At 56.9% G+C, this 25,858-nt stretch overlaps 2 protein-coding genes across 5 annotated transcripts in view; one reads left to right on the top strand and one right to left on the bottom strand.

Annotated features, from left to right (window-relative positions):
• The first annotated feature begins 1,154 nt into the window (after positions 1 to 1,154).
• On the top strand, positions 1,155 to 16,252 carry NLRP6 (NLR family pyrin domain containing 6). 4 transcript variants are annotated; one of them, XM_074586707.1, is made up of 11 exons: positions 1,155 to 1,651; positions 2,317 to 2,658; positions 2,900 to 2,938; positions 3,028 to 4,750; positions 5,263 to 5,352; positions 5,619 to 5,792; positions 6,876 to 7,046; positions 7,256 to 7,426; positions 8,341 to 8,511; positions 9,141 to 9,311; positions 9,773 to 16,252. In XM_074586707.1, exons 2-11 carry the CDS (start codon positions 2,340 to 2,342, stop codon positions 9,861 to 9,863), a joined length of 3,120 nt encoding a protein of 1,039 aa, XP_074442808.1. In that variant the 5' UTR covers positions 1,155 to 1,651; positions 2,317 to 2,339; the 3' UTR covers positions 9,864 to 16,252. The 4 variants fall into 4 exon arrangements, with proteins under 4 accessions (XP_074442808.1, XP_074442809.1, XP_074442810.1 ...); XM_074586708.1 differs by lacking the exon at positions 6,876 to 7,046; XM_074586709.1 differs by lacking the exon at positions 8,341 to 8,511.
• A 3,032-nt stretch (positions 16,253 to 19,284) lies between these two features.
• Positions 19,285 to 25,858, bottom strand: part of LOC141743124 (inner centromere protein A-like) — a 17,552-nt gene continuing 10,978 nt past the window's right edge. Inside the window, exons 11-18 of the mRNA XM_074586847.1 lie at positions 25,573 to 25,721; positions 24,211 to 24,321; positions 23,765 to 23,895; positions 23,469 to 23,547; positions 22,415 to 22,522; positions 22,092 to 22,202; positions 20,136 to 20,292; positions 19,285 to 19,591 (exon numbers count right to left, since the gene is read on the bottom strand). Coding sequence (XP_074442948.1) covers positions 19,386 to 19,591; positions 20,136 to 20,292; positions 22,092 to 22,202; positions 22,415 to 22,522; positions 23,469 to 23,547; positions 23,765 to 23,895; positions 24,211 to 24,321; positions 25,573 to 25,721 — 1,052 coding nt within the window. The 3' untranslated portion in view covers positions 19,285 to 19,385. The remainder of the gene's footprint in view (positions 19,592 to 20,135; positions 20,293 to 22,091; positions 22,203 to 22,414; positions 22,523 to 23,468; positions 23,548 to 23,764; positions 23,896 to 24,210; positions 24,322 to 25,572; positions 25,722 to 25,858) is intronic.

Here is a 25,858-nt window from a genome sequence, read left to right as displayed (position 1 = left end):
TCCACCACCATTAATGAGTTTGCACCAATTTAACCCGGCCCGAAGCCATCACTGCAGGATGGCTAAAACTCAGGGAGACAGGAGCGGGCCGGGATCCCAGCAGCAGTAGGGCTGGGTTTGACTTCGGTTGGGTGTCTCTGCATCCAAAATGCATTTTCCTTTGGATGACACTCCGCCACCATCAGCTGGTGGCAGAAACCCCAAATCCAAAGCGACTTTCGGGGCTGAGCGTGGCATGTCCGTGCCAAGGTGGGGTGTCTGACACCAATCCCAGTCTCCAGTGGGACTGGCCTCGGCGCGGCACGGGCCACGGCCGCGGTAGGGGTGGCTGGGGCTCTCTCCGGGGGGTGCAAACACCACGAGCATCATCGCGGCGGAGCAGGAGGAGCCGTTGCTGGGGCAGCACCTGCTCTCGGTTTCTTTTCACACCCCACACGCTGTCACCCGTGCAAAGTTACTTCACAGGCTTTTTTGCATTTTCAGTCTCAGAAAGAGTTGGGTTTGTTTTTGCTTCGCGCCTGCGTTCTCCTGCCTGTGCCCGGCTCGGGGCCGCAGAAGTGATTCCTGGGGGGCTGGGCCACTGGCCCCCCCTGGCCCCTGCCCTCCCTGCGGCGCCGGCTGCGTTGCCCGAGGGGCTTTCGCAACCTGACCTGCCGGCGGGCTCCCCGCAAAGGGCCCCGCGCCCACCCAGCTGCTCACGGCGCTTCGCTCACGCCGGTTTTTGGTGCCGGGAGCGTGCGGTGGCTGAAGGGGGGCTGCAGCCTAGGGGCTGCTCCTCAGCCGGCCCTTCCCTGGCAGATCCCGCTAGCCTGAGATTCTGAAGCTTTTTCTTGCCCAAAAAGCCCGTGATGCGACCTGTTCCTACCGCAGGACCCCGCTGCCTGCTCAAGTCCCCGGGGGAGAGCAGAGCCACCAGAGTCTGGTGAAGCTAGCCACGGGCCAGCAGACCAGACCCCTCCCGGGGCAAGGGACACCAGAACTGATGCTCAGCTCTGTGTCAGGATGAATTTCAAGGTGAAGCGGCAGAAGCCACCCCCTACGCTGCGCCTGGCCCAGCCTGGGTTGTTTGGGCTGGCCGGCATTCCCCAATCCAAGCTGCTGTGGCCGAATAAAAAAGTCTCCACGCCTTCATCACAGCCTTCCGCATCGCTGTGAGGAGGGAGGAGCTGGTGCTAGGAAGAGAAGAAAAGAAAAGAGGAGAGGAAAAAAACCGAGGCGCAGAAAGAACGAGAAGCTTGAAAACCTTGACCTGAGAGGGAAGGAAACAGCAGCAGACTTTGAGAACGGAACCCTGCCCATACGGGAAATCGGAGTGCCTGTGCGGCTTTCCGGCTTGATTTTGCTCCTAAGATGAGCCTCCAGATGCATCATCAAACCCGGTGGCTTGGTGGCACCATGTGGTGGGTCTCACCTTGCTCTGGAGCAGGGCCAGCTGCCCGGCTGTGACCCTGGTGGGACTTTGGTTCTTCTGGCAGGGACATGAATGTCCTCGTGGGGATACGGCTCTCCTGGTGAGGACACTGACCTCCTGGCAGGGACGCTGCACTCCTGGTGGGGACATTGCTCTGTTGGTGAGGACGGTATTTGGCTGGTGAGGACATTGATCTTCTGGTGGGGACACTGATCTTCTGGTGGGGACACTGCTCTGCTGGTAGGTCCACTGCTTTCCTGCTGGGGACATCACTCTGCTGGTGGGGACATTTATCTCCTGGTGGGGATATAGCTCTCCTGGTGGGGACACTGCTTTCCCGTGGGCCATGGGTCTCCTGGTGGGGACATTTTTCTCCTGGTGGGCTAGAGCTCTCCTGGTGGGGACACTGCTTTCCCGGTGGGGACATTGCTTTCCTGGTGGGGCATGGGTCTCCTGGTGGGGACATTTTTCTCCTGGTGGGGACACTGCTTTCCTGGTGGGGACACTGCTTTCCCAGTGGGGACACTGCTTTCCTGGTGGGGCATGGGTCTCCTGGCGGGGACATTTTTCTCCTGGTGGGGCCACTGCTTTCCCAGCAGGGCCACCGCTTTCCCGGTGGGGACACTGCTCACGTGGTGGGACATGGCTCTGGAGAGGCTTGGGTGGCAAGCCCCTTGACCGCTGTCCCACTGCTCCTTGTGCTCATGCTGTTGGAGATGGCCGGTCTGGGGGTGCAGGGGGGTTCCTGGCTGCAGGCAGCCCAGCCCCATCCCTGGGGAGCGGTGCAGGGGGCAGCGGGGGCTCAGCTCCCCGGGACAGGGACAGCCTGGCCGGGACGGGGCTGGGCTGCGGGGCCGGGAGCCTCCTGGCAGGAGGGTTCCCCCAAACCTCGTCCCCCCTCACAGGGCCGGGGGCCAGGATTCTCCCCATGGGGCAGTACGTCAGCAAGAAGCGCACCCCGAGCAGGGGCATCCCCCCGGGCACCGCCGGGGATCTGCTGCTCCACGCCCTGGAAGACCTCACCCAGATAGATTTTAAAAAATTTCGGGATGCGCTGGCGCACGGAGACCTGCAGGGCAGGCGCTGCATTCCCAGGGGGCGGCTGGAGAAGGCTGACTGGATGGACACGAAGAACCTCATGCTGGATTTCTACGGCGGGGAGGCTGCCCTGGATGTGGCGATAGCTGTCTTCGAGCGCATCCACCTCCGCAACGCTGCCGACCTGCTCCGGGAAAGCAGGGAGAGAGGTGGGAGGGCTGAGTGGCTCCCTGGCCAGTGCAGTGTCCCCCGAGGCCCCGGCACCCTGTCCTGGGGGTCAGGTCTGCAAGAGCCCGTGTTTGGGGCCAGGGGGACGCTACTGAAAGGGCGGTGGGTTGGGGTCCCCGTGGCCAGGTGTGGGGGGCTTCTCCAGGGAGGAGGAGGCGGAAGAGGATTTGGGGGTGTCGGGGGCTCAGCGGCGCTGCCCACTGACACCCCTTTCTCCTGCAGCCCTGGGGCCCGCTGCTCTGCTGGGTTCATCGTCACCAGGTAGGTGTCGGTGGGGAGAAGCGCGGGGGGCTCTGCCGCTGCTCACCCTGCAGTCCGCAGGAGCCTGAGGTGGCCTCCCCCCCTTCCAGATTTCCAGAGGAATTACAAAAGAGCCATACGCCAGGCGTACAGCCGCATAAAGGACCAAAACGCCCGGGTGGGCGATAACGTGAGCCTGAACGCCAGGTACTCGAGGCTGGTGATCGTCAACAAGCACCGCGACGAGGAGGAACGGGAGCATGAGATCGTGGCTATGGGGCGGAGGCACGCGGAGATCATTAAGGAGCAGGCCAGCGCCTCCATCGTGGTGGGCGACCTCTTCAAGCCCGGCCCCGACGGCTGGACCCCCAAGGAGGTGGTGCTGCTGGGGGCCGCGGGCGTGGGCAAGACGATGACAGCCAGGAAGATCATGCTGGACTGGGCGTCCGACAAGGTGTTTGTGGAGTTTGACTACGTCTTCTACATCCACTGCCGGGAGGGCAACCTCCTCACCAGCCAGGCCAGCATGGCCGACCTCATCACCCAGTGCTACCCCGGCAGCTCTCCGCCGCTCGCTGAGATGCTGGGGCAGATGGAGAGGCTCCTGTTCATCATCGATGGCTTTGACGAGCTCCGCTTTTCCGTCGACCGGCCCCTGTCCGAGCTGTGCTCCCAGCCCTTCGAGCAGAGGCCGGTGGAGATCATCCTGAGCAGCCTCTTCCGCCGGAGGCTCCTGCCCAAGAGCTCCCTGCTGGTCACCACCAGGCCGGCCGCCTTGCGGAAGCTGGGCAAGTGCCTGGAGTGTGAGCGCTACGCCGAAATCCTGGGCTTTGACGAGGCGGAGAGGGAGGAGTATTTCCACAAGTTCTTCGAAAACGCGGAGCAGGCGGCTGCCGCCTTCCAGTTCGTCAGAGGCAACGAGATGCTCTTCACCATGTGCCTGGTGCCCATTGTGTGCTGGATCGTCTGCACCGTCATGAAGCAGCAACTCGGCTGCGCCGGGGGTCTCACCCAAAGCCCGAAGACAACGACGGGGATCTACATCCTCTACCTCTTGGCCCTGCTGCGGTCGCTGAGTGGGCCGGTGAAGCAAGGCATGCCCGCGGTGCTCAGGAGGCTCTGCTGCCTGGCGGCCGACGGCGTCTGGAGGCAGAAGGTCCTCTTTGAGGAGAAGGAGGTGCAGGGGTACGCCCTGGACCAGCGGGAAGCCCTCCCGCTCCTGCTCAACGAGCACCTCTTCCAGAAGGACATCTCCTGCGTCAGCACCTACAGCTTCATCCACCTCAGCTTCCAGGAGTTTTTCGCAGCGCTCTTCTACCTGCTGGAAGATGAGGGGGAGGCACGGGACCCCCCCGCCGGTCCCACCAGGGAGGTGAAGGCGCTGCTGGAGAGCTACGGCAACTCCAGGAACTACTTCATGATGACCGTGCGGTTCCTCTTTGGGCTTCTCAACAAGGACCGCAGGAGGGAGCTGGAGGAGGAGATGGACTGTAAAATCTCCCCCAGGATTACGCAGGAATTACTGGTGTGGCTTCAAAAGAGCCAGCAAACGGCCCTGGCTCTTCTGGAGGAGGAGACGGCGGTGATTCGTGAGATGGAGGTCTGCCACTGCCTGTACGAGCTCCAGGACGAGCATTTTGTAGTGACTGCCTTGGATCCCTTCATGGGGGTGTACCTGCGAGGGATCAACCTCAACCGCTTCGACCAAATTGTCCTGGCCTTCAGCATAAAACACTTCCCCAAGCTGGAGTCGCTGGACCTGGGCCACTGCTCCTTCCTGCGGGACCACCCCGAGCACCCTGCGGGCCCGCAGCCGGCCCAGCCGGCACGTCGGTGCGTACGGTCCCTTAGGGCCCTAAGGGCTGCGGTCGCCCCGCGGTGAGGCTGGTCCCCTGCCAGGTACAGCCGTCACTGAGGGACACAGCCGGCGGGCAAGGACCAGTGTTGGAACGGGGATAGAAATAGGAATGGAATAGGGATAGGGATAGGGATAGGGATAGGGATAGGGATAGGGATAGGGATAGGGATAGGGATAGGGACAGGACAGGACAGGACAGGATAGGATAGGATAGGATAGGATAGGATAGGATAGGATAGGATAGGATAGGATAGGATAGGACAGGAAAAGAATAGGATGGGAACAGGGATAGGATAGGAATAGGAATAGGAATTGGAATGGGAATAGGAATAGGAATAGGATAGGAATGGGATTAGAATAAGAAAGGAATAGACTAGGGTAGGAATAGACTAGGACAGGAATAGAGCAGGAGTAGGGATAGGAATAGGAATAGGGGTAGGAATAGGAATGGGAATAGGAATGGCATGCAACTCTCCTTTGTTTTCAGGGAAATACAGCAAGAGGAGGGAAAGCAGTCGCCCATCCACCTGCTTTGTCAAGCCTTGGAAAAATCAGGCTGCAAATTAAAGACATTAAGGTACGTCGCTCTCCTCTGCCGGGTGAAAGGGGAAAACAAGCGAAGCCCAGCCATGCCGGCCGCGTCTCCTCGCTGCCCGGGGAGGGCGACCATGTGCCACCACGGCGGGACAGGCCCTTCTCGGTCTCCTGGGAGGCCACCCATGGAGACCAGGTGGGCTTGTGGGCACCATCGGCGGTGGCCACCTCAGCGAGGGGCTGGTCGGAGTGTCCTCGCAGCGGCGCCTGTGCCGAGCCCCGCGGCTCCTCTCCCCGTCTCTCCGGCAGGTTTGATCGGTGCCAGCTCACAGGCGCCTGCTGCGGGGCTCTGGCCTCCGTCCTCAGCGTGAAACCCACCCTGGCGGAGCTGGACCTGGCTGGGAACGAGGACCTGCGGGACGGTGGCGTGAAGCTGCTGTGCGAGGGGCTGGCGTGCGGCGGCTGCCGGCTGCAGATACTGCGGTAAGGGACGTCCCCGGCTGCGGGAGGCTGCAGGTCCACGTGCCACTTCTCCTTGCAAACCTTGGAAGAGCAAGGAAAAAGGAGAAGAGAAAGGCCCATTTACCGATGCTGCCATTGCCAAAGACAGCTTGAGGCATCGCACACCTACTTGTCAGGGCCTGACCCTTATTATTATCTTTTCCATCTTAATTTAGTTCCACATTTTTAAATGAATGAGTGACTGCTAGGATGCTGTAGGAAAGCAAGAGAGAGAACTCGTTTGCAGTGCCTAGGCCAGATGGAGAAGCTGGAGGAAAGGTCTGTGCTGCCATTGCTGCTGTTCGCCCGTCTGTGGGTGTCTGTGGGCACCCCAGGAACCTTCTCCCCCGGCTCCTGCCCTGCAGCTGCGGGGCTTTTGGGGTCCCTGTGTGCCCGGGCAGGGGCAGGGCTGGCCATGCACCGTGCAGAAACACGTAATTGCCGAAGTGGATTCACCCCACAGACCATTTCTGGGAAGGGGATGAACCATCCCTCAGTGGTGTCTGCATTTTCCCCTCCATATTTTTTTTGGGGGTGTTTCCATTTGCCCCCATATAGGCTCAGCCCAGACAATGAGATTTGAAAGAAGGAATCTCTCTGAAACTTCAACAGTGAGGCAGATTGGCCTCAGGCATTCGAGCGATACTGTTTGCCCCCAACCTTTGTTCCCAGTTGGGCGGACGCCTGGGCGCCTGCCCTCGCCGTTCCCATGCTCCAGCACAGCGGGATTGCTGCCGAGTGCGGCCTCGTGTCTGCACTTTGGCATTTTGTCCCTTAGAGTTTGCAGATCTGGGTTGTGGTTTGCACTCTGTGGTGCATTCCAGCTGCTCTCAGTGTCCCTGCCCCCGGGGATGCCGAACAAGAGAACTTGGCAGCCGAGAGCAGCGAGCAGCAGCTGCCGGTGTGCTGCCTGCGGGAGAGGGACGGGGAGCGGGCAGGGAGCTGCTCCCCTCGCTTTTCCGACACAGTGTCCCCAGAGTCACCGCGGGAGCCGCCTGCGTGCCCAGGCTGTGGCGGGGGACACCGGCCGGGTCTCCTCCGGCCTCACCGCCGTCTCTCCCGCAGGTTGGGCTGCTGCAACCTGACGGCCGTGGGCTGCGGGGCCCTGGCCGCCGCGCTGGGTTCCCTGCCCGCCCTGGCGCAGCTGGACCTGAGTGACAACCCCCTGGGGGACGGCGGCGTGCGGGAGCTGTGCACGGCGCTGGCGGGGCCCGGCTGCAGCCTGCAGAAGCTCTGGTACGGGGCGTCGGGTTGGCGCGTCCGGCTTTGCTGCCGGGAGGTGTTTCTGGGGTGTGCGCAGGGGCCTGCGCCGCGTCACCCGCCCCGAGCTGCGCTGATGAAAGAGCCCGACCGCATCCCTGGGCTCGAAAAGCAGCGGGTGATGTTTTGGAGGGAAGCAGCTGCCGTGGCCGATCCCGGCTGAGCCCCGGCACTGTCCCCCGCAGGCTGTGGCGGTGCCGGCTGACGGCGGCGAGCTGCGGGGCTCTCGCTGCGGTGCTCCTGGCCAGCCCCAGCCTGACCGAGCTGCACCTGGGGGACAACGAGCTGGGGGACGGCGGCGTGCGGCGGCTGAGCGAGGGGCTGCGGGATCCCGCCTGCCGGCTGCAGACCCTCAGGTGAGCGGTGAGGGGCTCGGGGGCATCGCGGGGGGGCGCCGAGGGCTGCTGCAGGCGGGATGTCCACAAGGCAAACCAGAAAGCAAGTAAACTGCCTTGTGCTCGGAGGACGTAACGCGCTCCTGGGCTGCCATCCTAAGACCCGGGGGCAGAGGGGACGTGCCACCTTTCACCAGGGCCACCGCCGCTGTGACAGCTCTGGTTTTCCCATTTGCTTTTAAGCTTGAGCTTTTTACCCACTTTTCCTCCGGAGCTACGAATGAGCCCCATCTCAGCCATCCTGCAAGCACTGGTAGCAGAAAGCCAGGCAGGAGAACAGGCTGTAGAGAAGCAGGAGTGGTAGAATTGGAGTCGTGGTGTTTGCCAGGGCTTGGGCAACATCCCAGGGCTCTGGGCTCGCCTGGTGGAGGTGCCGAGGGCCAGTGGCTCACCGGGGTGCGGAGCGGCACCTTTGCTTTGGAGGGCGTTGGAGCCGGAGAGGAGGGAGCCGGGCAATGCAGCCCTTCCCTCGGGGAGCGGCTCCAAGTCCTGAGCTCCGGCAGCGATGCCGAGCCAAGGGCAGGGGGCTCCAGTGCCCCTGGGGGGGGACATGCCTCTGCTGGGGCCGGTGGCAGCTTCCAGGTCCTGAAGGACCCGAGAAACCCCTCACCAGGAGCCAGTGTCCTCAGGGGGCTGTGGGTGCCGCCCACACCTGTAGCTGCAGGAGCCAAAGAGGCAAAACCTACACAATTTGGGAGGAAATACAAAAGCGCGGCACCTCAAGAGCAGGGGGGGTTCCCTCTGGTGAGACGCTCTCCTCCCCATTGGCCCCGGGGCAAGGCTGGTCGGGGGCTGCGGGCACTGTCCCCGCAGACCAGGGGGCTCCAGGGCGGTGGTGACCACCGGTGCCCCTCTCCTCCGCCTGTCCCCCGCAGGCTGTGGCGGTGCCGGCTCACGGCGGCGAGCTGCGGGGCTCTCGCCGCGGTGCTCCCGGCCAGCCCCTGCCTGACCGAGCTGCACCTGGGGGACAACAAGCTGGGGGACGGCGGCATGCGGCGGCTGAGCGAGGGGCTGCGGGATCCCGCCTGCCGGCTGCAGACCCTCAGGTGAGCTGTGAGGGGCTCGAGGGCTCAGGGCTGGGAGGACGCTCTGCAGGGACCATCTCGCTGCGCTCCCCTGATGAGTCTCCCTGCAGATGGGCACCACCATCCCTCCCTGGGGCAGCGGAGCATCTTTGGGTGGGTGCCAAGAGCTTCGGCAGGCAGGGTGCTAACAGCTTAAATGTACACAATTATTTATTTGTTAGATAGATGCCAGATGAGATAACAAGGATTTAAAGCTCTCGCAGGCGGAGCAGCAGCACGCTCACTGCCCCGGCCGCAGTTATTCCACCCACCAGCACATTTCAGATGCCCCTACGTAGACCTTTGCTCCCTAAAGACCTCCCCAGTCATGCTTCGGGGTTGTGAGAGGCAATCGGGGGGTTCCCCAGTCAAGAGGAAGCCCAGTCCTGCCCATGCCCATCTGAAGGGACGTTCCCCATCCTGGGGAGGTTACATCCAGCCTCAGACCTCACGAGAAGCCTGGAGCAAGGCTTTGGAGCAAGTCCCTCCCTGGGAGCTCTTTGCAGGCAGCCAGAGGGCCTGGGGCGGGTGGGCAGGCGGCACAGGCAAGCTTTGTGAAGGACCGTGCATGAAACATCCAAACGTCTCCTTTCTCCGAACCTCCCCGGCAGCCTGTGGCAGAGCCGGCTCACGGGCGCCTGCTGCGCCGACCTCTGCGCCATGCTCAGCCCCAGCCGGAGCTTGGAGTTCCTGGACCTGAGCGACAACGACCTGGGCGACGCCAGCGTGCAGCAGCTCTGCAAGGCGCTGGGGCATCCCACCTGCTGCCTGCAGAAGCTGTGGTAAGGGCCTTGGGCTCCCCGGGGCATCGTCCCGGCAGCATGGCCAGAGCCTCCCTGCGCCGCGGCTCCCCGCCTGCCCTGCGAGGTGGGAGAGGGTTTTCCGTGGAGTTACGGCTGCTCCAAAGGGTCTTGGGACGGCTCCCTGCCTGCACTACCAGGTGGGAGAGTGTTGTCTGTGGAGCTACAGCTCCTCCATGGGGTCTAGGGACGGCTCTCTGCCTGCCCCATGAGGTGGGAGAGGGTTTTCCATGGAGCTACGACTGCTCCAAAGGGTCTGGGGATGGTTCCCCACCTGCCCTACCAGGTGGGAGAGCATTTTCCATGGAGTTACGGCTGCACCAGGCACCCTTCTCCGAAAAACCATCACACCAGCCGCTTTCTGTCCTTTTTTTTGGCTGTGCAATGTCAAGGCCAACAGTCAATAGCGCGGGTGGATTTAACCTCTCTCCTTCTCTCCAAAGGCTGAAGAAATCCGGGTTAAGCACAGAGACGCTGCAGAAGCTGGATGCCCTGAAATGCGGAAAACCCACCCTGAATATAGGCTACATGTGAGGAGCAGGGCTGGCTGCGGCGAGGGCTCCTCACCCGCGGGGCTGGCACAGTGTCACCCACGCAACCCCCTGAAACGTCACCAGCAGCCAGCGGGGAAAGGCCTGGTGCGTATCCCCACGAATAATGAGGATTCTACCCTTGAATTTATCAAGCGCGAGCTAACGAAAAGAACTCCTCGCCGCGGGAGGCGAGTGCTGTGTCGTCTTCGAGGAAGCACGTCAACCACGAGGACCTTGAGGACGGCACAAATCTACACGTTTGGAGAAGCTCAGCCGGCTCGGCAGGAAAGTGAAAATTGTTGGTGTGCGAAGCTGAACGGCCCTCACGGTACCACTGACAGTCACGCCCGCAGGCCAAGCAGCCCCTCGCCCCGGTGCAGCCCCTTCCCTCGGGCACGCGTGGCACCTCTAACCTGACGGTGTAACCGAATGGAACCGACCAGCCAACCAAATACAGGCAGGAGCTACTAATACTACAACGGTGTTGTAAAACACGCGTGAACATCACGCAGAGCGTTCTGATGGGCGTGCGTGACAGGAGGAGAGACCCCCCCCAGCACCGCAAATAAACTAACGTCGGCTTTGCCAAACTACAAACCTGGTTCAGAGAGTGGCAGCTTTGTTACAGATTTTGGTAGCTGAATTTGGCGACCCAGGTGGGACAAGCTCTCCGAAGCCTCTCCGGACCAGCGGAATCGCGGGGCATCCAGCCGCAGTGGGGTGTTTTCAGGGACACCTCCCGATTCCCTGGTCGGGTGAGCCCTCCGGTCGGCCCTCCTGCTATTTGGGTTTGGCGCTGGGCATTTGGGTTTGGTATTTGGCTTTGGTAACTGCCTGCAATGAAGTCGTACCTTGGCACGGCACGCACTGTCGGGGTGAGTGATTGCTGCGCACCGGAATCTGGGGGTTTGTACGCTGCAACGGGGACGCCCGGAGTCCAAGTCCGTTTTGGTCGTCGTTTTGGTTATTTGGTATCACGGGAAAGCGACAATCTACCCAAGGGGGGATCCCAAGGTGGTCACCCCCAGCGTGCATTCCTAGCCATTGGAGTAAGTTTGGTGGTGACCCAGCCTACACTTTAGAAGACCGGGAGAAATGGCCAACGAAGGGAAGTTTGAAGTATAACGCTGTCACCGTATTCCTCCGTGCAACTACGACTACTGTGTCCTCGTGAAATCAGTTGCGGAGATTGGCACAGCTTCTTAGGATGAAAGTATTCACCCAGCGGAGCAGGAAACAAGAGGCCAGCTGATGCGGCATTCCAGCGACTCTCTCGGAAACCCAGATTCTTAAGCCGCGCAGGGATCGCTCGAGGGTGGTTGTAGCGGTTTTAAAAAAAATCTTGCATTAATATGCTAATGTGAAATGTGAAAGCCTTTTGAATGACGATAGCAGAAGCACAGAAAATTGTTACCAAAGCTGTTACGTTTTTTTACTTCAAGCTAGGATTGGTGATATTTTCCCTGGGTATACGTAAAGCAGCATCAGCTTATTTTTCTTTAAATGGGCAGTAAGGAAGTGTTTTTATTTGCTTTCTTTACAGTAAAGCTAAGGAATTCCTGGTTTCCTTGACCTCAGTGATAACTCACCTGCCTGTACATTAAAACAAACCCAACATTATTTATACATTCTGCTTTGGGGTTATCTTTAAGACACTACTTAATTGGACTGTGAAATCTGTAACAGCCAAGTCACAGACGCGTGCTGCTCTGGACCGCGCTGTCTGGCGCAGGCGGCTGCAGCGAAAGAAGCATTTGGAGGTACGTCCCTGGGTGACTACCTTCCGCGGCCGCGGCGGTCTCTGGTTCTCGTGCAGCGCCGCCGTTCGCGTTGGGCAAAAACCTCGTCTTACAGCGCTGGACGACGGCGTTAGACCTTGCTCGTAACGGGAGCGGATTCACCTGCTGCGCTCGATAAAGGAAAGTTACAGTTCCTTTCCCAGAAATTGCATCTCTGTGGGAAGTCCTGCGGTTTAATTTCTAAAATGTCATTTTCTACTTGAAAAAACTTCTCTGCGCAGCCGTAGGTGTGTGCTAATATCTCTCTGTTCAAATGGGACGAGGTTCCGTGTGTTGGTTTGCCTTTCGCCTTACGAAGCGATTACGGCGCTAGAAAAGAACGTGGCTGGATGAGGAAAGAGAGCGCAGCGCTGGCGTCGGAGGGGGCAACACGAAACCTCACAGGAGAGGTGGTCCGGCGCCTAGCACGGGAAAGAGGTGTAATAAGCACAAAGGGCCCGTGTCGGAGGAAGAAGAGGTGGAAATGTTGGTAGGAACCTCGGGGAAACGATGGTAGGAGAGGGGGACGTGACGGAAGGGGATGGGCAGCGGCGGGGCAGGAGTGCGGCTGGGCAGAAGTGCGGTGGGTGGGGGTCCCAGCCCCACGGCAGGCGGACAAGACGGGGCGACGCGCAGGAGATTCAAGCCCCCCTCGGGCAGGGCGTTGGGGCGGACAGGCCGGTGTGGGTAAAAGTACCGTTTTCGGTCCAGGATTTGTGAACCAGCCAGGAAACGGATGGATTTGAATCCCGAGGATGAGGGATGAGGTGGCTCTTACTCCATTGTCTGTGGGACAGCCTGCTCATCAGAAAAAGCTGCAGAAAGTGGATGGGGGCGTCGGGAATGTCGGCAGCAGGGAGGAGGGAGAGGAGAAGGAACAGCAGAAGGAGAAGCAGAGGAGTCGGAGGCAGCGGGACAACGTTCCGGCTGCTGCTGTCCAAGCACGAGCTGCAGCTCATGGTCGAGGACGAGGAACGTCCCCGAGGGGACGAGCGCCTCCGGGTGTGGATCAGCGTGCCCTTTGCAGGGAATATGGGCACTGGAGAAATGAATGGCCTAAAAGGATCCAAGGAAACGAACAGCCAGGTTCTGTCCCAGAGGCGGATTTACCGATGGCGGGAATAGGGGATTCCGACTGAAGGGGACCGGGAGCAAATGCACCAAAACGCCCCAGCTGAGCCCCTGGCTCCAGTAAAGCTGGGGAATGAAACAACGAGCTTTTCAGTAGATATAGGAGCTACATGCTCTGTTTTAAATAGTTGTAAAGGACCTTTAAGTAAATTTACTATGACAGTGATAGGTAAAATCCTTTTTATAAATGTAGAATTGGCAAACAGACGCTAGTTCATGAGTTCTTACATGTGCCAGAATGCCCAGTACCTCTCACGGGAAGAGACTTGTCAGCTACAGCCGAGAGCACAAATCAGTTTTGAACAGGGAAAAATCCAGGTGAGAATTCCCGAGGCTCACGCTCGGCCGGCACGAGTTCACGTGTTACGGAACGCAGAAAACCAAGCCCAAACGCAAGCAGCTGCGGGATGCCGCGGAGGCGCCGCTGGCAGACGGGGGTCGTGTTGTGGTCAGAGGAGGAAGAAGGGCCGGATTGTGCTGCTGTGGCCCCGGGAGCCGAGCGAGGGGGGTCACCTCTGCCCTCTGCCACCTGCGCCCAGAGGCAGAGCTGATGGCCCTGACCACGGCTTGGAACTGGCTGAAGGAAGGAGGGTAAATGTTTGTAAAGACTCTAAATACGCTTCCGGGGTAGTCCGTGCTTACAGGGCTACGCGGAAGGGAAGAGGACTCTCACCATCGAGCGGTACCAGAAGTTTTACAATTATTGGAGGCAGAAGAGAAGCCGAAGGAGGTGGCGGTGGGTCACTGCAAGGCCCGTCAGGGAGGCTGTGGTAAGAGGCAGCCGCAGAGCAGACGAAGCAGCAAAAAGAACAGCTACAGAAGCAGCGACTGCCGCTTCAATCCCAGACTGGGATTTACAAGCAGAGATTCCACAATGTTCTGCGGAAGAAGGCAGATTGGCCGAATTATTCCAATGTGAGGAGGAGTCCAATGGCTGGTGGGTCACTGCACATGGACAGAGCGTGGTTACTCCTGCAATCACCAGAAAATTAACGACCAAAATGGACGCGAAATGCACACGGGACCTGAGGCATCAGTGGAATCTGGAATTAAGATGTTACTGATTGCTAAAAGTATACCTAATAAATGCAAAATCTGTCATAGGAATAATCCAAAAATACAGGCCAGGCCTTCTCCTGGAGAGGGAAGAAAAGGAGTCACACCGGCTGAGTGCTGGCAAATGGAGTTTTCCGAACCGCCATGAGATAAGCAGTATTGATACCTACTAGCCACGGTGGGTACGCTTTCTGGAGGGCCTGAAGCTTTCCCGTGTCGAACCAATCAAGCTGGGGAAGTAGCCAGACATTTGTTAAAAGAAGCCATTCCAGGTTTGGGATGCCATTGGGAATGTCTTCTGACCGGTGACCACAATTTGTCTCTAAAGTAGTGCAGGACATTTGCAGAATAGTGAAAATAAGATGGGCTCTATGTACTCCCTGGAGACCTCAAGAGACTCAGCGGAAATGGGTAGAATCGTTACCTTTGGCATTGCTAAGGGTTGGGATGGCTCCGCGATCCCGTCAAAAAGTGAGCCCTTCTGAAATCTTGTATGGAAAGCCACACAATGTAAATGTGACTGGGAAATCTGACCAAACGCACGTACCGGGTGACACGGTGTTACCTGATTATCTTTTGTCCTTACCTACGGGGCTCACCTCTCTTCACAAGTACTCTCGCTGAGGACTCCCGGGCCAACTGGACTCCCAGGACGTTCTTTTAAGCCTGGAGGCCACGTGTGTCTGCGGCCGCGGAAGGACACGCCATCAGGGGGCGGGAAGGACCTTGCCAGATTTCACTGACACTAAAGCAGCGTAAAGCGTGAAGGAGTCGGGCCACGGACTCATTACATTGGAATAACGGCGGTTCCCGTGCCCATGGGGCACGTAGAACCCGCTGGACCGTTGAAGCTGCGATTAAATAGAGTTAAATGAATCGTACACGGCCTGGTGTCGGTAACAGACGTTCATTGTATCCAAGGAGAAGTTCTGATGTCAATATTAATTACTATAGGGACATTAGTTGTGACATTTACATTCCAATAGTGATTCCTTTCAGACTAGAGATGAATCGAACGCTGCTGTGTATTATCGTCCTCTCAGGTCCAACGGTGACAGGTGTAACGGGAACCAGGACAGTCGCAGCAATCTCTGGAGTTACGACACCCGTTTTAGGTTCGTAGAAAAGCCTATGGAGATTGTGAGCAAATCAAAGGGCTGGCTCTGCACTCACTTCCCAGAACATTCAAGTAAAGGTGTTCCCTTGTTAGGGATACCTCTTAATCTCTCCTTTACGGAATTTGGGAAATACATAAAGAATGACAGCGATCAGAGTGTCTGCGGGGAGAACTCGGGACAGGAATGGGAGGTACAAAACGTAGTGGGGAATTCCTACCAATGCCTGTGAAGGTGTGACAACAGTGATAAATGGTGGGAAAAGACTTTATTACATGGAAAACAACCGATCAATTGCACGGGAGCTGTTTATGTATGGAATTGTGAGAACTGTTCCCGAACTCCAGAAATTGGCTATAGGCGGCCTGTTAAGGAATAGAGTGGATGGTGCGTTCCGAAAGTAGCGGTTGGTATTGGCTCTGTGGAAAAAGGCACTGAAAGTCCTACCCCAAGTTGGTCAGGAATTTGTACGTTGCAATGATTCCTAACGTCACCGTAGTCAAGAAGCAGGATAATGAAAACCAAGGGTTATGGCTGAGAACTTCCCCCAAGAGGTACAAGCGAAGCAATACTCCCTTGACTGAAAGGCCGAAAGCTTTTCACTCTTTCGCTCCATGGTTTATCCCATGGTTGGGGGTGAGTGACTTAGGGAAAGCCATTGGGAGTATCTCAGCCCTCATTGAAAGAATTGGGAATGAGACTCAGATGCAATTCCAGCCCTACAGGAAGAAGTAGAGGAAACAGCAAGTATCGCTACACCAAGAACAGCCTCAGGTACGGCGCTGGTCTCAGGAGGAAGGGTTTGCCCGGGAGTCAGTGCCAGCTGTTGTGTGTGTGCTGAGCGACCTGGTCAAACTCCTACTGATCTAAAAGAGAAGATGGGGGGGTCTGGGAGACGTTTCCTTCCGACAGGCTCTGGCTGATCCTCCTGAGGAGCGCAGGAATTGCCCCTGGAACTGGGACGTGTCCGTGCCTTACAAGTCTGGGCAGGATCTCCTCCAAGGTCCTGGGGGTGGGAAGGACCCGAGTGAGGCCGCAGGAAGCCGGGATGAGGCGACGGATGGATCTGAAGCTTCACTGCCTGCTCCCCGCTGTTGGGAGCGCCCAAAACACACCTTGGCTGCAGAGGTTCTTATTCGCTACCCACGGCTCACTCGCTGGGATTTGTGTATTGAGGAGGGTTCTGCATTCCTGTCTGAGCCCGTGGTTTCCAGAATGTCTTCTCCCTCTGCTTTTTGGCCACGTGTTAATTGTGAAGAATGCTTGTGTTATACCCACGTTCAATAAAGTTCTCCTCCCAGAAATCTCTTCACATCATGAGTTTTCCACTCGCTCCTGTGTCAGCAGCGATGCCCCAGGACCCCCCAGGCTCTGGTTTCTCTCCCCTCGCCAGGAGCATCGTTACGCAGCCCAGCGGAGGGTTGAGTTAATGAAGCACAGACCCGTTGGCAGCCGCGGGTCCCACCCCGGGTCAGAGCGATGCTGTTCTCCTCCCCCGTGACCCCATTCCCACTCTCAGCCCCGGTCCCGAGCTCCAGACCCCCGTGTCTGCTGAGGTGACACCTGGGACCACACACTGTCCCTGTAGCCCTGTCCCGCTGGGCGCACAGCCCTCGTCAGCGCCCCGCGGGCAGCAGGACGGGCAGCTCCGCTCCCCGGGCATGGAGGAGGAGAGGGGATGGTGCCAGCTCCCAGCCTCTGTCACCGGCCTGATGCCGAACTGGGGCCGCAGAGGGGACCAGACCCCCCAGGGCCCTCCGCAGCCCGCACCAACCTCTTGGCCCGGCCACTTCCACGTCCGCCACGGTGGCTGTTGTCTGTGACCCGTCCCACACAGGGAACACTCCGGCAGCACCACAGTCTGGGCAGGGCCCTCCTGGCAGCTTCCTGCTGGTGGAGCCGGTGGTTCGGCAGGTGCCGCACAGGGATGAAACAAACCCCCTTCGTCCCCAGCACAGCGCTGAGTGACGGGCCCCATTCCTCCCGCCTGCAGCCCCCGACCCTCCGCAGCCAGGGTCCCGCTGGGAGCCTGGCCCCCAGCTGCCATCCTCTGCCGGGCTCCGGAACTCATTGCCTCCACGGCCGTGCCTAACGAGGTAATTTGAGGATTACCATGAGGGACAGAAGCCAGCTGGCAAGGAACAGCCGGAGCCTGTGCTCAAGGGAGCCCGAGAACACCAGGAGAGCCTGGGGAAACGGGCAACAGGAGCATCCCAGGCAGTCCGCAGGGACTGAGGAAGCTCAGAGGTGCCACGGCCACCCTGAAAGCACCTGAGAAAGCCACTAGCAAGAGAGATCAGGAGAGTCCAAGAAAGCCCAGAAAAAACGGGCGAAAAAACCTCCAGGGAGATCCCAAGAGAGCCCAAGCGATGCTGAGAGCGCCCCGGGGAGACCAGGAAAGACCAGGTGAATCCAAGAGATCCCAGAGGACTGTGAGCCTGCCTGGCTGTAAGGGACACAAGGGGGTCCAGAGCACCCAGGGGAGCGCAGAGGAACCCCGGAGGGCCAGAGGCCAAAAAGACCAGCAATTCCAAGAAAGAGGAAGTGTGGGTGCTGCCGCATCGGCTGAGATCGGCTCTGCAGCGCCCTGCGCCAGGAAGGGGTGGGTGCAGCGGGTCTGGGACGGAGGTGGTGGGGAGCAGGGGAGAGGTGGGAACACACCGAGGTCCCACCAGAGCCCTGGGACCAGCCCGACCCTGCGATTGCTGCTGGCCTGGGGACAGCGCTGTCAGCGCCCCCAGATCTTACTGCACTGGTGAGGGGGAGGCAAGAGCCACCGCGAGCCCCACAGACATCCAGTGGGACGATGAGGGGGCCCAAGACGCACGGAAAAGCTGTGGGGACCCAGGAATCGGGGGGCAATGGGGCAGCCAGGAGGGAGCTCCTGGTGAGAGCTTTAAACAGCCCTTGGCTGCCCTGGAGCTGCGCTCATGCACCCCGAGCTGTGCCGTGCCTCCCCAAAGCTCATCCCAACCGGCTCTGCGGAGCTCCAAGCTCCAAAGACCCATCACAAGCTTTAACTGCCTGCAAGGCTTTTCCACCAAGACACTTGCAAACTCTTCTAAACTGCTCAAAACCCTCCAAGCCCACCACAAACCCACGCTGGCCAGCTTGAAACCTCCTCTGAAGGGAGGCCAGCAGGCCCAGGCAGTGCTGACCGGGTCCGTGGCCACGTTTCTGTAGCCGCTCTGGGCAGCCTGCACCCGTGGGCAAGGGGGAAGGAGACCTTATGGCACCAGCCCAGGGCTGGGGACAGGGCCCCTCCTCCTCCAGGCAGGCTCACAGCTCTATCCCCGCACAAAGCAAGTAGCCCCGTACCTGCAGAAGGGAACCCAGAGCCACACATCACAGCCCCTAAGGCGGGACAGAGCCCCTCCGCCACAGTCACGTTTGTGGCAGACCGCAGTGCCTGAGGCAGGAACTGAAGAAAGAGGAAGAAAACGTTATTATGGCAAGTGTGGGACTTGGATCCGACTCGGGGACTTTCCCTTTTCATTTAAGTATCTTCCTCATTGCTAGCCAGCAGGGCTTGGTTAGCCAAATGGCTCTTGGAATGCCGCTAGCTGCAGGGGCTAGCACTCCAGGGCTGAAAGGGACACAGCCGCGGGCCAGCCGGCCCCACACAGCTCTGCAGGGCCCTGGGACCCCCATGGCTGCCACAGCCTGCAGTAACTGTCTCCAAGCAGCTGCCACAGGCACCAGGAGATGCCCAGGGCACACGAGGCCGGGGAGCACTCGCCAGGTGATGCGAGCAGTCCTACGGAAATCACTTACCCGTTCCCCTTTCCAAGCCACAGCTTCCAAATATCTGCCCCCCGCCCAAGCAAGACTGAACGCTAAAGTCTCCTAGAAAAACAGAACCAAGAACTGAGCCCGGGCTCCATCTCTCCAGCAGAAAAGAACAGCGACCAGACATTCAGACATCGCTTAAACTGTCCGAGGGGATTTTTCTAACTGCAGGGAAAAGATTCTGTCTCAGAGTAACAACCGGTCACAAGAATTCTTGAAGGAAAACTACGTGCAGTTAGAAGCACTGTTAGGTACATGAATAGAGTAGCGGATGGGTTTTGGAAACGTTACCCCTCAGGTCGATTAGAAAAATTTGCTCTTTCCTAGAGCAGTTTCGTTGCTTCCTTGGGTAAGATCCTGCCAGCAGTCTGAGGGAATACGTAACGGTGCAATATCACGCCTTTGAACACCCGGCATTTTCACTCGCAGAAACCACCGCCACCAGTCTCGACTCAACCCTCGAGAAGCATCATCCTACCACGGCAGGGGAAAGGAGAGTGACAAACACTGACGGAGTGTTTATTGCAACAGGATTTTATTAAATATTTTAATTTTTGTAAAAAAAAAAGATATTAAAATTGTAAATACACTGCATGCTAAGAAAACACAAACCGATAAACCATATTGCAAAGAAATGTGTTTTATGACAATTTCTCAGTTTTTGAAGTTGCAAGATGGGCCACAGGTAGATGTGGTGCCTGGCGGCGAATGCCAAACTGCTGAGCTCGTGCGCTTGAAGTATCGAGGCTTGCTCTTGCCAAAAATATCCTCCAGTTTAGGGATCGGAATGAGCCCAAAGATTTGGTCAACGTTCACTGGGTGATAGTATTGGTGTAAAATGGCTTGATTAAGCTGAGACCCTACGGGAACAAAGCACAGCAGAGAAGCGGACTCATTATCAATGAGTTTTCGGTGCTCTGCTTAGGGTGCCCTTTCCCTTAGGGCCGGCAGGACAGTCACTCTCCCTCCCCGCCTGAAAAGCTGTGACCTCCACAGGGAGAGCGATTAATTTTTCCAACTCATTGCAAAGCTTTGAGCCCCACGCCCATCGCCAGGCTGCCGGCAGTGCTTGCTTTAAGTTCCTTGGCTCTCTAGACGTACCCAAACCCACCACACCTTGCTTCCCTCAGGAGGACAGGCTGCCTCCGTGCCATGAGCCCCCACCATTCTTTTCATGCCCCCAGATCCAAAGACGTGCAGGGGAGACTGCTGTTTGACTTCCACACAACGGCACTCGCAGGAGAGCAGCCCCAGCCCCCCTCCCCACGCAGGGCCAGCACCACCGAAGTCTCACACGCTCCTAGACTGCACTCCGGCAAAGCTGAGATTGCACTGAGTGGATCTGGAAAGCACCAGCTTCCCAGGCAAGGAATTAAAGGAAGCTGAACCAAACTTGGCACCTACCATCAGCCCAGGCAGGGATAGGCTTCCGAGGGTCATTCTCATCATCTGTGGAGTCATCGCTGTTCAGATCCATCCCGTAGTTGTTTTCGTTTACCTTTGGGGAGCTGGATTCCTTTGTGCCCTTCGGAGGCAGTAGGTGGGATGCGGAGACAGATTTCTGAAAGCAGAGGCAGCGCCGATTAGCGCAGGGAGAGGCCTCACGGTCCGGCAGCAGCGCTTGCCTCGCCAGGGCAGGCTGACCCTTTGCTGGCACCACAAAGCTCCAACCCCAGCAGACGAGCAGATCCTGCCGGGGTCCCAGCTCCGATCCCAACCCCAGCAGACGAGCAGATCCTGCCGGGGTCCCAGCTCCGATCCCAACCCCAGCAGACGAGCAGATCCTGCCGGGGTCCCAGCTCCGATCCCAACCCCAGCACACGAGCAGATCCTGCCGGGGTCCCAGCTCCGATCCCAACCCCAGCACACGAGCAGATCCTGCCGGGGTCCCAGCTCCGATCCCACAGCAAGATGCTGTTGTGGCATCTCATCAGTATCTGAGCCACAAGTTTGGAGGTGAATTCCCAGTGTCACACACTGAGCAAGGGACTTCCCTGACAAAGGAAGGCAGCCAGAAACAAGAGCTGACATCTGCCTTCCTACCGCAGACGCATCATTCACACTCTCACCCCCAGTTCAAAAAACCAGAAGAGCCAAAAAGGTCACCTCCCTGTGTACGGGAAGCCTTTGCTCTACACATTAACTGCAACATCTACAATATTCCTACTTCACAGCTAACTTGAGTTGAGATTTTCAGTAAAACCCAGAAGTGCGCAAATCCTTTCGGCTTTTTTTTTAACTGAACTTTGGTTTGAAACCATGGTCCCTCCGATTGCCCAGCTGTGGCTCGGGACTGTGTGCTGGGGCAAGATGGCAAACTGCAGAGCTGAAACAGCCGCTCGCCTACGCTGCGGCTTCCAGGAAAAGCCTGCCAGAACCCAGCCAGGAAAAAGCCTGGGTTTTTTTTTTTCCACAGCCCCCTGTGAAAAGGGCTCCATTTCGCACTGAAGCTGTGGGTCAGAACAGCGCAAGCCAGAGCTCAGAGCCACCTCCTGGCTTCGTGGTGAGGAGCAGGGAGGACGAGAAGACCTGACAGTCGGATGTCGTACAGGAGCACCTAGAGGTGCTGACCGGAGAATAAACCGGGAAGGAACCCTAATTCTGCAGGGCTCTTTGCGTCAAGGGAATGCAGAAGCATACACACATCTGTACAAACACAGCTGTCACTGTGCTCAGTGACTTTATAACTACTTTTAACCCTTTTCCCCTCCTGTTTTTTTTGTAGAAAAGCCTCAGAACACACCATGTATGTCTAAGCACTTGGCTTTTGCACACAGGGCTCTCCCACTTGAACCCTTTCACATGTCTCATGGCAGATCTGGTTCTCGTTCCTGAGAGCTCTGGCAGCACGGAGAAGTCCAGCAGGAAGAAGAGGAGCCAGTCAGCCCCAGGAGAGGGGAGTGTGCCGGCAGAGGCGGCACTCAGGTCTGTCCGAGCAGCTTCTCCCCACCCCTCCGGCTACCAGGCCCGAGCAGCTCCAATTCCAGCAGGCTTTTGGAGACCCCCCAGCCAAGCTCCCGGCGGGCGGGACCGGGCTGCTGCAGCCCCAGCCGAGGCCCCGTGGCGTGCTGCCATCCTGTGGCCGCTTCCAGCATCTCTTCCAAGAAAAAACTTGGTTTGTTTTTTTTTTTTTCCATCAGGTTCGCACTGTGCTGAGCTCTCGGCCAAGCACCCAAGAAGACAGACATCCCCATCCTCTGCACAGATGCCCATTAAACCCCAACAGCCTACACTCGAGGATTTAATTTCCTGTTCCATTACTGATGGATAATAAATCTGCAGGCTGGCTCCAAACCACAGGAGCCAATTAGACACCACAGACTCATTTTATTTGAGGGCTCTGCTGGAAGCAGGGCTCACCTTTATGGTTTTGCTCAGCCGTGGACCAGAGGCAGCAGTCAATGCTTCTGGTTGCTTGACTTTTTTCTCCTCTCTCAGCGGCTGCCGGGGCTTCTGCAGACCATCTTCCTCCTGTTACAACACGAGAATTAAGTCATTCTTCATTCGTGTTCACCCAAGCAAAACAACCAGACTATCTCTGGAACCGAGCCATGTTTTTCTGGGGCCCTTGCAAAACAATCCTCAGTCCCTCTGTGTCTTCTTCTGCAGAAAAACAACAAACGCAAGAGTCAAAGATAAAGCTACTCCTGCCTTTGCTCAGATCCAGATCAACAAGGTCTCACCTTTACTGCCTTGAGCCAGGGATTAGAAGCCGCGGCAATGGATTCTGGTGGCTTGGCTCTCTTCTCCTGCCCAGGCAGCTGGTGCAGCTCCTTTGGGTTCTCTTCCTCCTAATAAAGAGAAAAACATTTCACTGCTTAAACTCCTTTTCAACCCAACCCACTTTACCCAGGAGTTTCTTCTCCCGTACTACTCTGTAGGGAAGAGCAAACAGGAGGGCAAGAGCTGCAGCCACTTTGAATTACATTCAGCTTCTCTCTTGTCTGGAAGATCTTTGCTGTGGCTCACTCCAGCCCAGTTGCCAGCAACATACGCAGATTTCAGACCTTCATTAAGATTATATAGCACAAATAGGAGCTTGAGTGTCACAGACCTAATGAGTAAGAGCAGCAAGAGCAAACACAGGAGGAGGAATTTATCCTTAAGAGGAGCAGCATTTGGGGGGTTTGATTTTTTAGTAAGGAAGAAGGCAGAAGAAAAGAGGGATGTTAAGAGTAGAAAGAGAGTGGAAAGAAAATGTTACCGTGATATTTTGAGACAAACAGCCTTGACTTTAAGCCATAACATTCTTTGTATAAATGCAAATGATGTTACATGAAGCCATATGATACCTGAAGTTTGTTATGAGGATCACATCCTCCAAATACAGCGAGTGAATGTAGTAGGAAAAAAATAAATCTCTTACTAATTTCCATATTCATTTAAGTATCAGTGAATGCCATTTGGAGGTGTTCTTCAAAGTGCCATTGTATGGCTGTCACCCACCTTGTAATGGGGCTGAGAAGGCTCACCTGTTAACAAGAAAACAGTCAACCCCAGCTTCAGCAACAGAGTTGGCTTATTCTTACACAAGCCCCGGCTCCTTACAATGACATGTTTGGCTTGTCATTGGTTTTTTTATTGCATTTGTTTCTCTAAATATCATAATAGCAAACGTTAAAACCTTAAACAGAAACACAGCACTTGGAAACAATTCTGATGTTAAAATAAGTCTGTATCCTATGCCATGCTAGTTTATAACAGAGAAGTTGTTCCAAGACTGCTTCAACTCCCCACCTTTATGTTTTTCTCAGCAAACACTGCTGACTCCAGCTGTGGTTGGGGAGCCTTCTCTTTTCCTTGCTGTTTGTGATCCCTGGGGAAAAAAACCCTAGGATTTAGTAATAGAGGAAAGCATGTCCACCTCCCTGCCCCCACCAAGCATTCTTACAGCCTTTTGCTTCAGCATCCCAAACCCTCGGGACAGCCTGACACTCACACCAGTCTCCCAGTTTCAGCAATACTATCTATGTTTACAGCTTCACCACGCCTGTTGCCAAGTCTCCCCCTCCAGGACAGAAACAAGCTAATACCTCTCCTTCACTTGTTCCACCTGCTGCCGCTCCACAAGATTTTTCAGTTCCAAGACTTTCTTTCCTTTTTCATTCACTTCATCCCCTCTCCTTTTCTGCAGTGGTTCTTGCTGCTCAAATTCATCTTCCTCCTGAAGAAGAAAGAAGAAAACCCTTGTAACCCTCCAGCTCAAGTGGGAGAAGATGGGAGGATAAGAAGCAAACGCTCTGAGACAACCTGTGGCCTGCCCACCAGTTGGGCAGTCCCTCCCTCCTGTCCCCACAGGTACCCTTGTGTTCAAACCCAGCATCAATTGTCTGAACAGAAATCTTGCACCGGGGACCCCAAAATCCCTGCAGCAGCAGAGGCAGTAATCTTTCCCCGTCCCACCAGCCAACACAGTGCACTGGTTCCCTGCTACCCCTTTCCTTTTCCACATGCAGGAGGGACCCAGAGTTGCTCTTACCACCCTCAGTCCTTTCTGCTTCCGTGCATCAGCTTCCCCATGCTTCTTGGACAGTTTTTTCTTGCTCCGCTCCTCTGCCACTTTCTCTTCCCGCACTTGTGAGAGGCGCACCTGAGAAAGCCACAGGTGTCTGCTCCACCGCCCCCGAGGCCACCTCACAGCCTTGTCCAAATGGAGGACAGGGAATGCTTTGGAAGTCTGTGATATTCCAGGTCCTAGTGCGACTGAGAGCCCCACACCCGACAAGCGGCACATGTGCACTGGATTTAGTGCCAGCCTCATGCAGCAGCAAGTCCACCACTTACCACAGGCCATATGCAGAGACACCCATCGCTTGGAGTGACAGGAGAGAGGCGCACAGAGACCATTATACAACCCCAAAATACATGCCTCTGTCTTGCGATTCTCTGCAGAACACGGGGATCTAGCATCCGGGTCCCGCTTTGCCTGCAGTGCTGCTGTCGACTAACTGCACTGCAGTATGAAGTGGGGCTGTGAAAGCTGACTGAGCCCCAGCGACACGGGTCCTTCACCTGAGCCCCCTGTCCCAGTAGAAGCACCAGCGTGTCCACAGCAGCAGACTAGCCCAGGCTGGGTGTGCTTTTGGCCACTCAGGTTTTGGGAAAGGCTGAAAGGAGCGCAATTTGTTTATTTCCTCAGGCTGAGCCTTTCCAAAGGTCATCCCCCCAAAATGAGCAACCCTCCTTCTCCCAGAGGCTGCAGGTCAGCCAGGCAAAGCCTCCCTCAATCCCACAGAATCTGCACGGTTGTACAAAAGCAGCACCATTGTCTGCACGCAGCCATCAATGGCCCATCCTAGCATGCTCTTCATCTTCTACTTGTCCTCATGAGAGGGCCAGACAAGGCTTTAAAACACAAACATGATACAAATACACACACAGCCAAGTATAGTAGTCACGAGCATGCCTGGTAGCTATTCTGTCCCACCGTGTCTTTGCAAGCCCCTGCAAGCACCGTGGCTTTGCTGTCTGTAACGTTTTGCACGAACAGCTCACTGAGGGCACTGTAAGCTGAGCAAAGCTGCCTCATCTGCAGCGCCTGCTCACAGGACAGTCAAGGGATGCTGCCACATTCCTTGAACGCAGAGCACCATAGGCACTGCATGTCAGAACAGGAATGTTAAGAACCACTGCAGAGGTGTGGAGAACAAAAGCCTGCTCTTGTTAGACAGAATTTCAGTGTCTCTGATGTAGACTTACCCACCACCTGATTAGTCACCATCAGCAGCAACCCTGTGCTTGCATGGATCATGCCAGTGGCCTGTCTGCACCCTTTTGGTGTCACAGTCAGGGAGAAAATGTCACTGTACTGAGTGGTCCGAAGCTTGGACAGCCTTCTTACCTTATCATCATTCTGTAAAATCTTCTGCTCCATCCGCTTTTTCTTCTCTTCTTCCATTTGTTCCACCCGCTCCCGAGCCTGCACTGCCTTCCTCAGACGCTCTTCCCTCTTCCTGGGCAGTGTGTGCAGGAGGGGCTGGTTAGTTTTGTCTGCTCCAGCACAGAGTATGACGGGGGAACAGGGACTTGCCACGGTAATTGGGGAAAACAGTTATGTTGCTTGACTCTCTTTGGCTGAGCTTAGCCTCAGCTCACTTCTGGGTTAAGTTGAGACATTATCAGGTGCT

Source organism: Larus michahellis, chromosome 4 (assembly GCF_964199755.1).
Source record: "Larus michahellis chromosome 4, bLarMic1.1, whole genome shotgun sequence".
NCBI classification, from domain to species: Eukaryota; Metazoa; Chordata; class Aves; order Charadriiformes; family Laridae; genus Larus; species Larus michahellis.
This window is presented reverse-complemented; position numbering and strand designations above follow the sequence as displayed.

What these genes read in the sequence shown, in the direction of transcription:
- NLRP6 (XM_074586707.1), top strand. Translation starts at nt 2,340, where the DNA reads ATGGGGCAGTACGTCAGCAAGAAGCGCACCCCGAGCAGGGGCATCCCC. An exon ending in TGCCGGCTGCAGATACTGCG is followed by an intron (nt 5,793 to 6,875) that starts GTAAGGGACGTC and finishes TCTCTCCCGCAG; the next exon opens with GTTGGGCTGCTGCAACCTGA. An exon ending in TGCAGCCTGCAGAAGCTCTG is followed by an intron (nt 7,047 to 7,255) that starts GTACGGGGCGTC and finishes TGTCCCCCGCAG; the next exon opens with GCTGTGGCGGTGCCGGCTGA.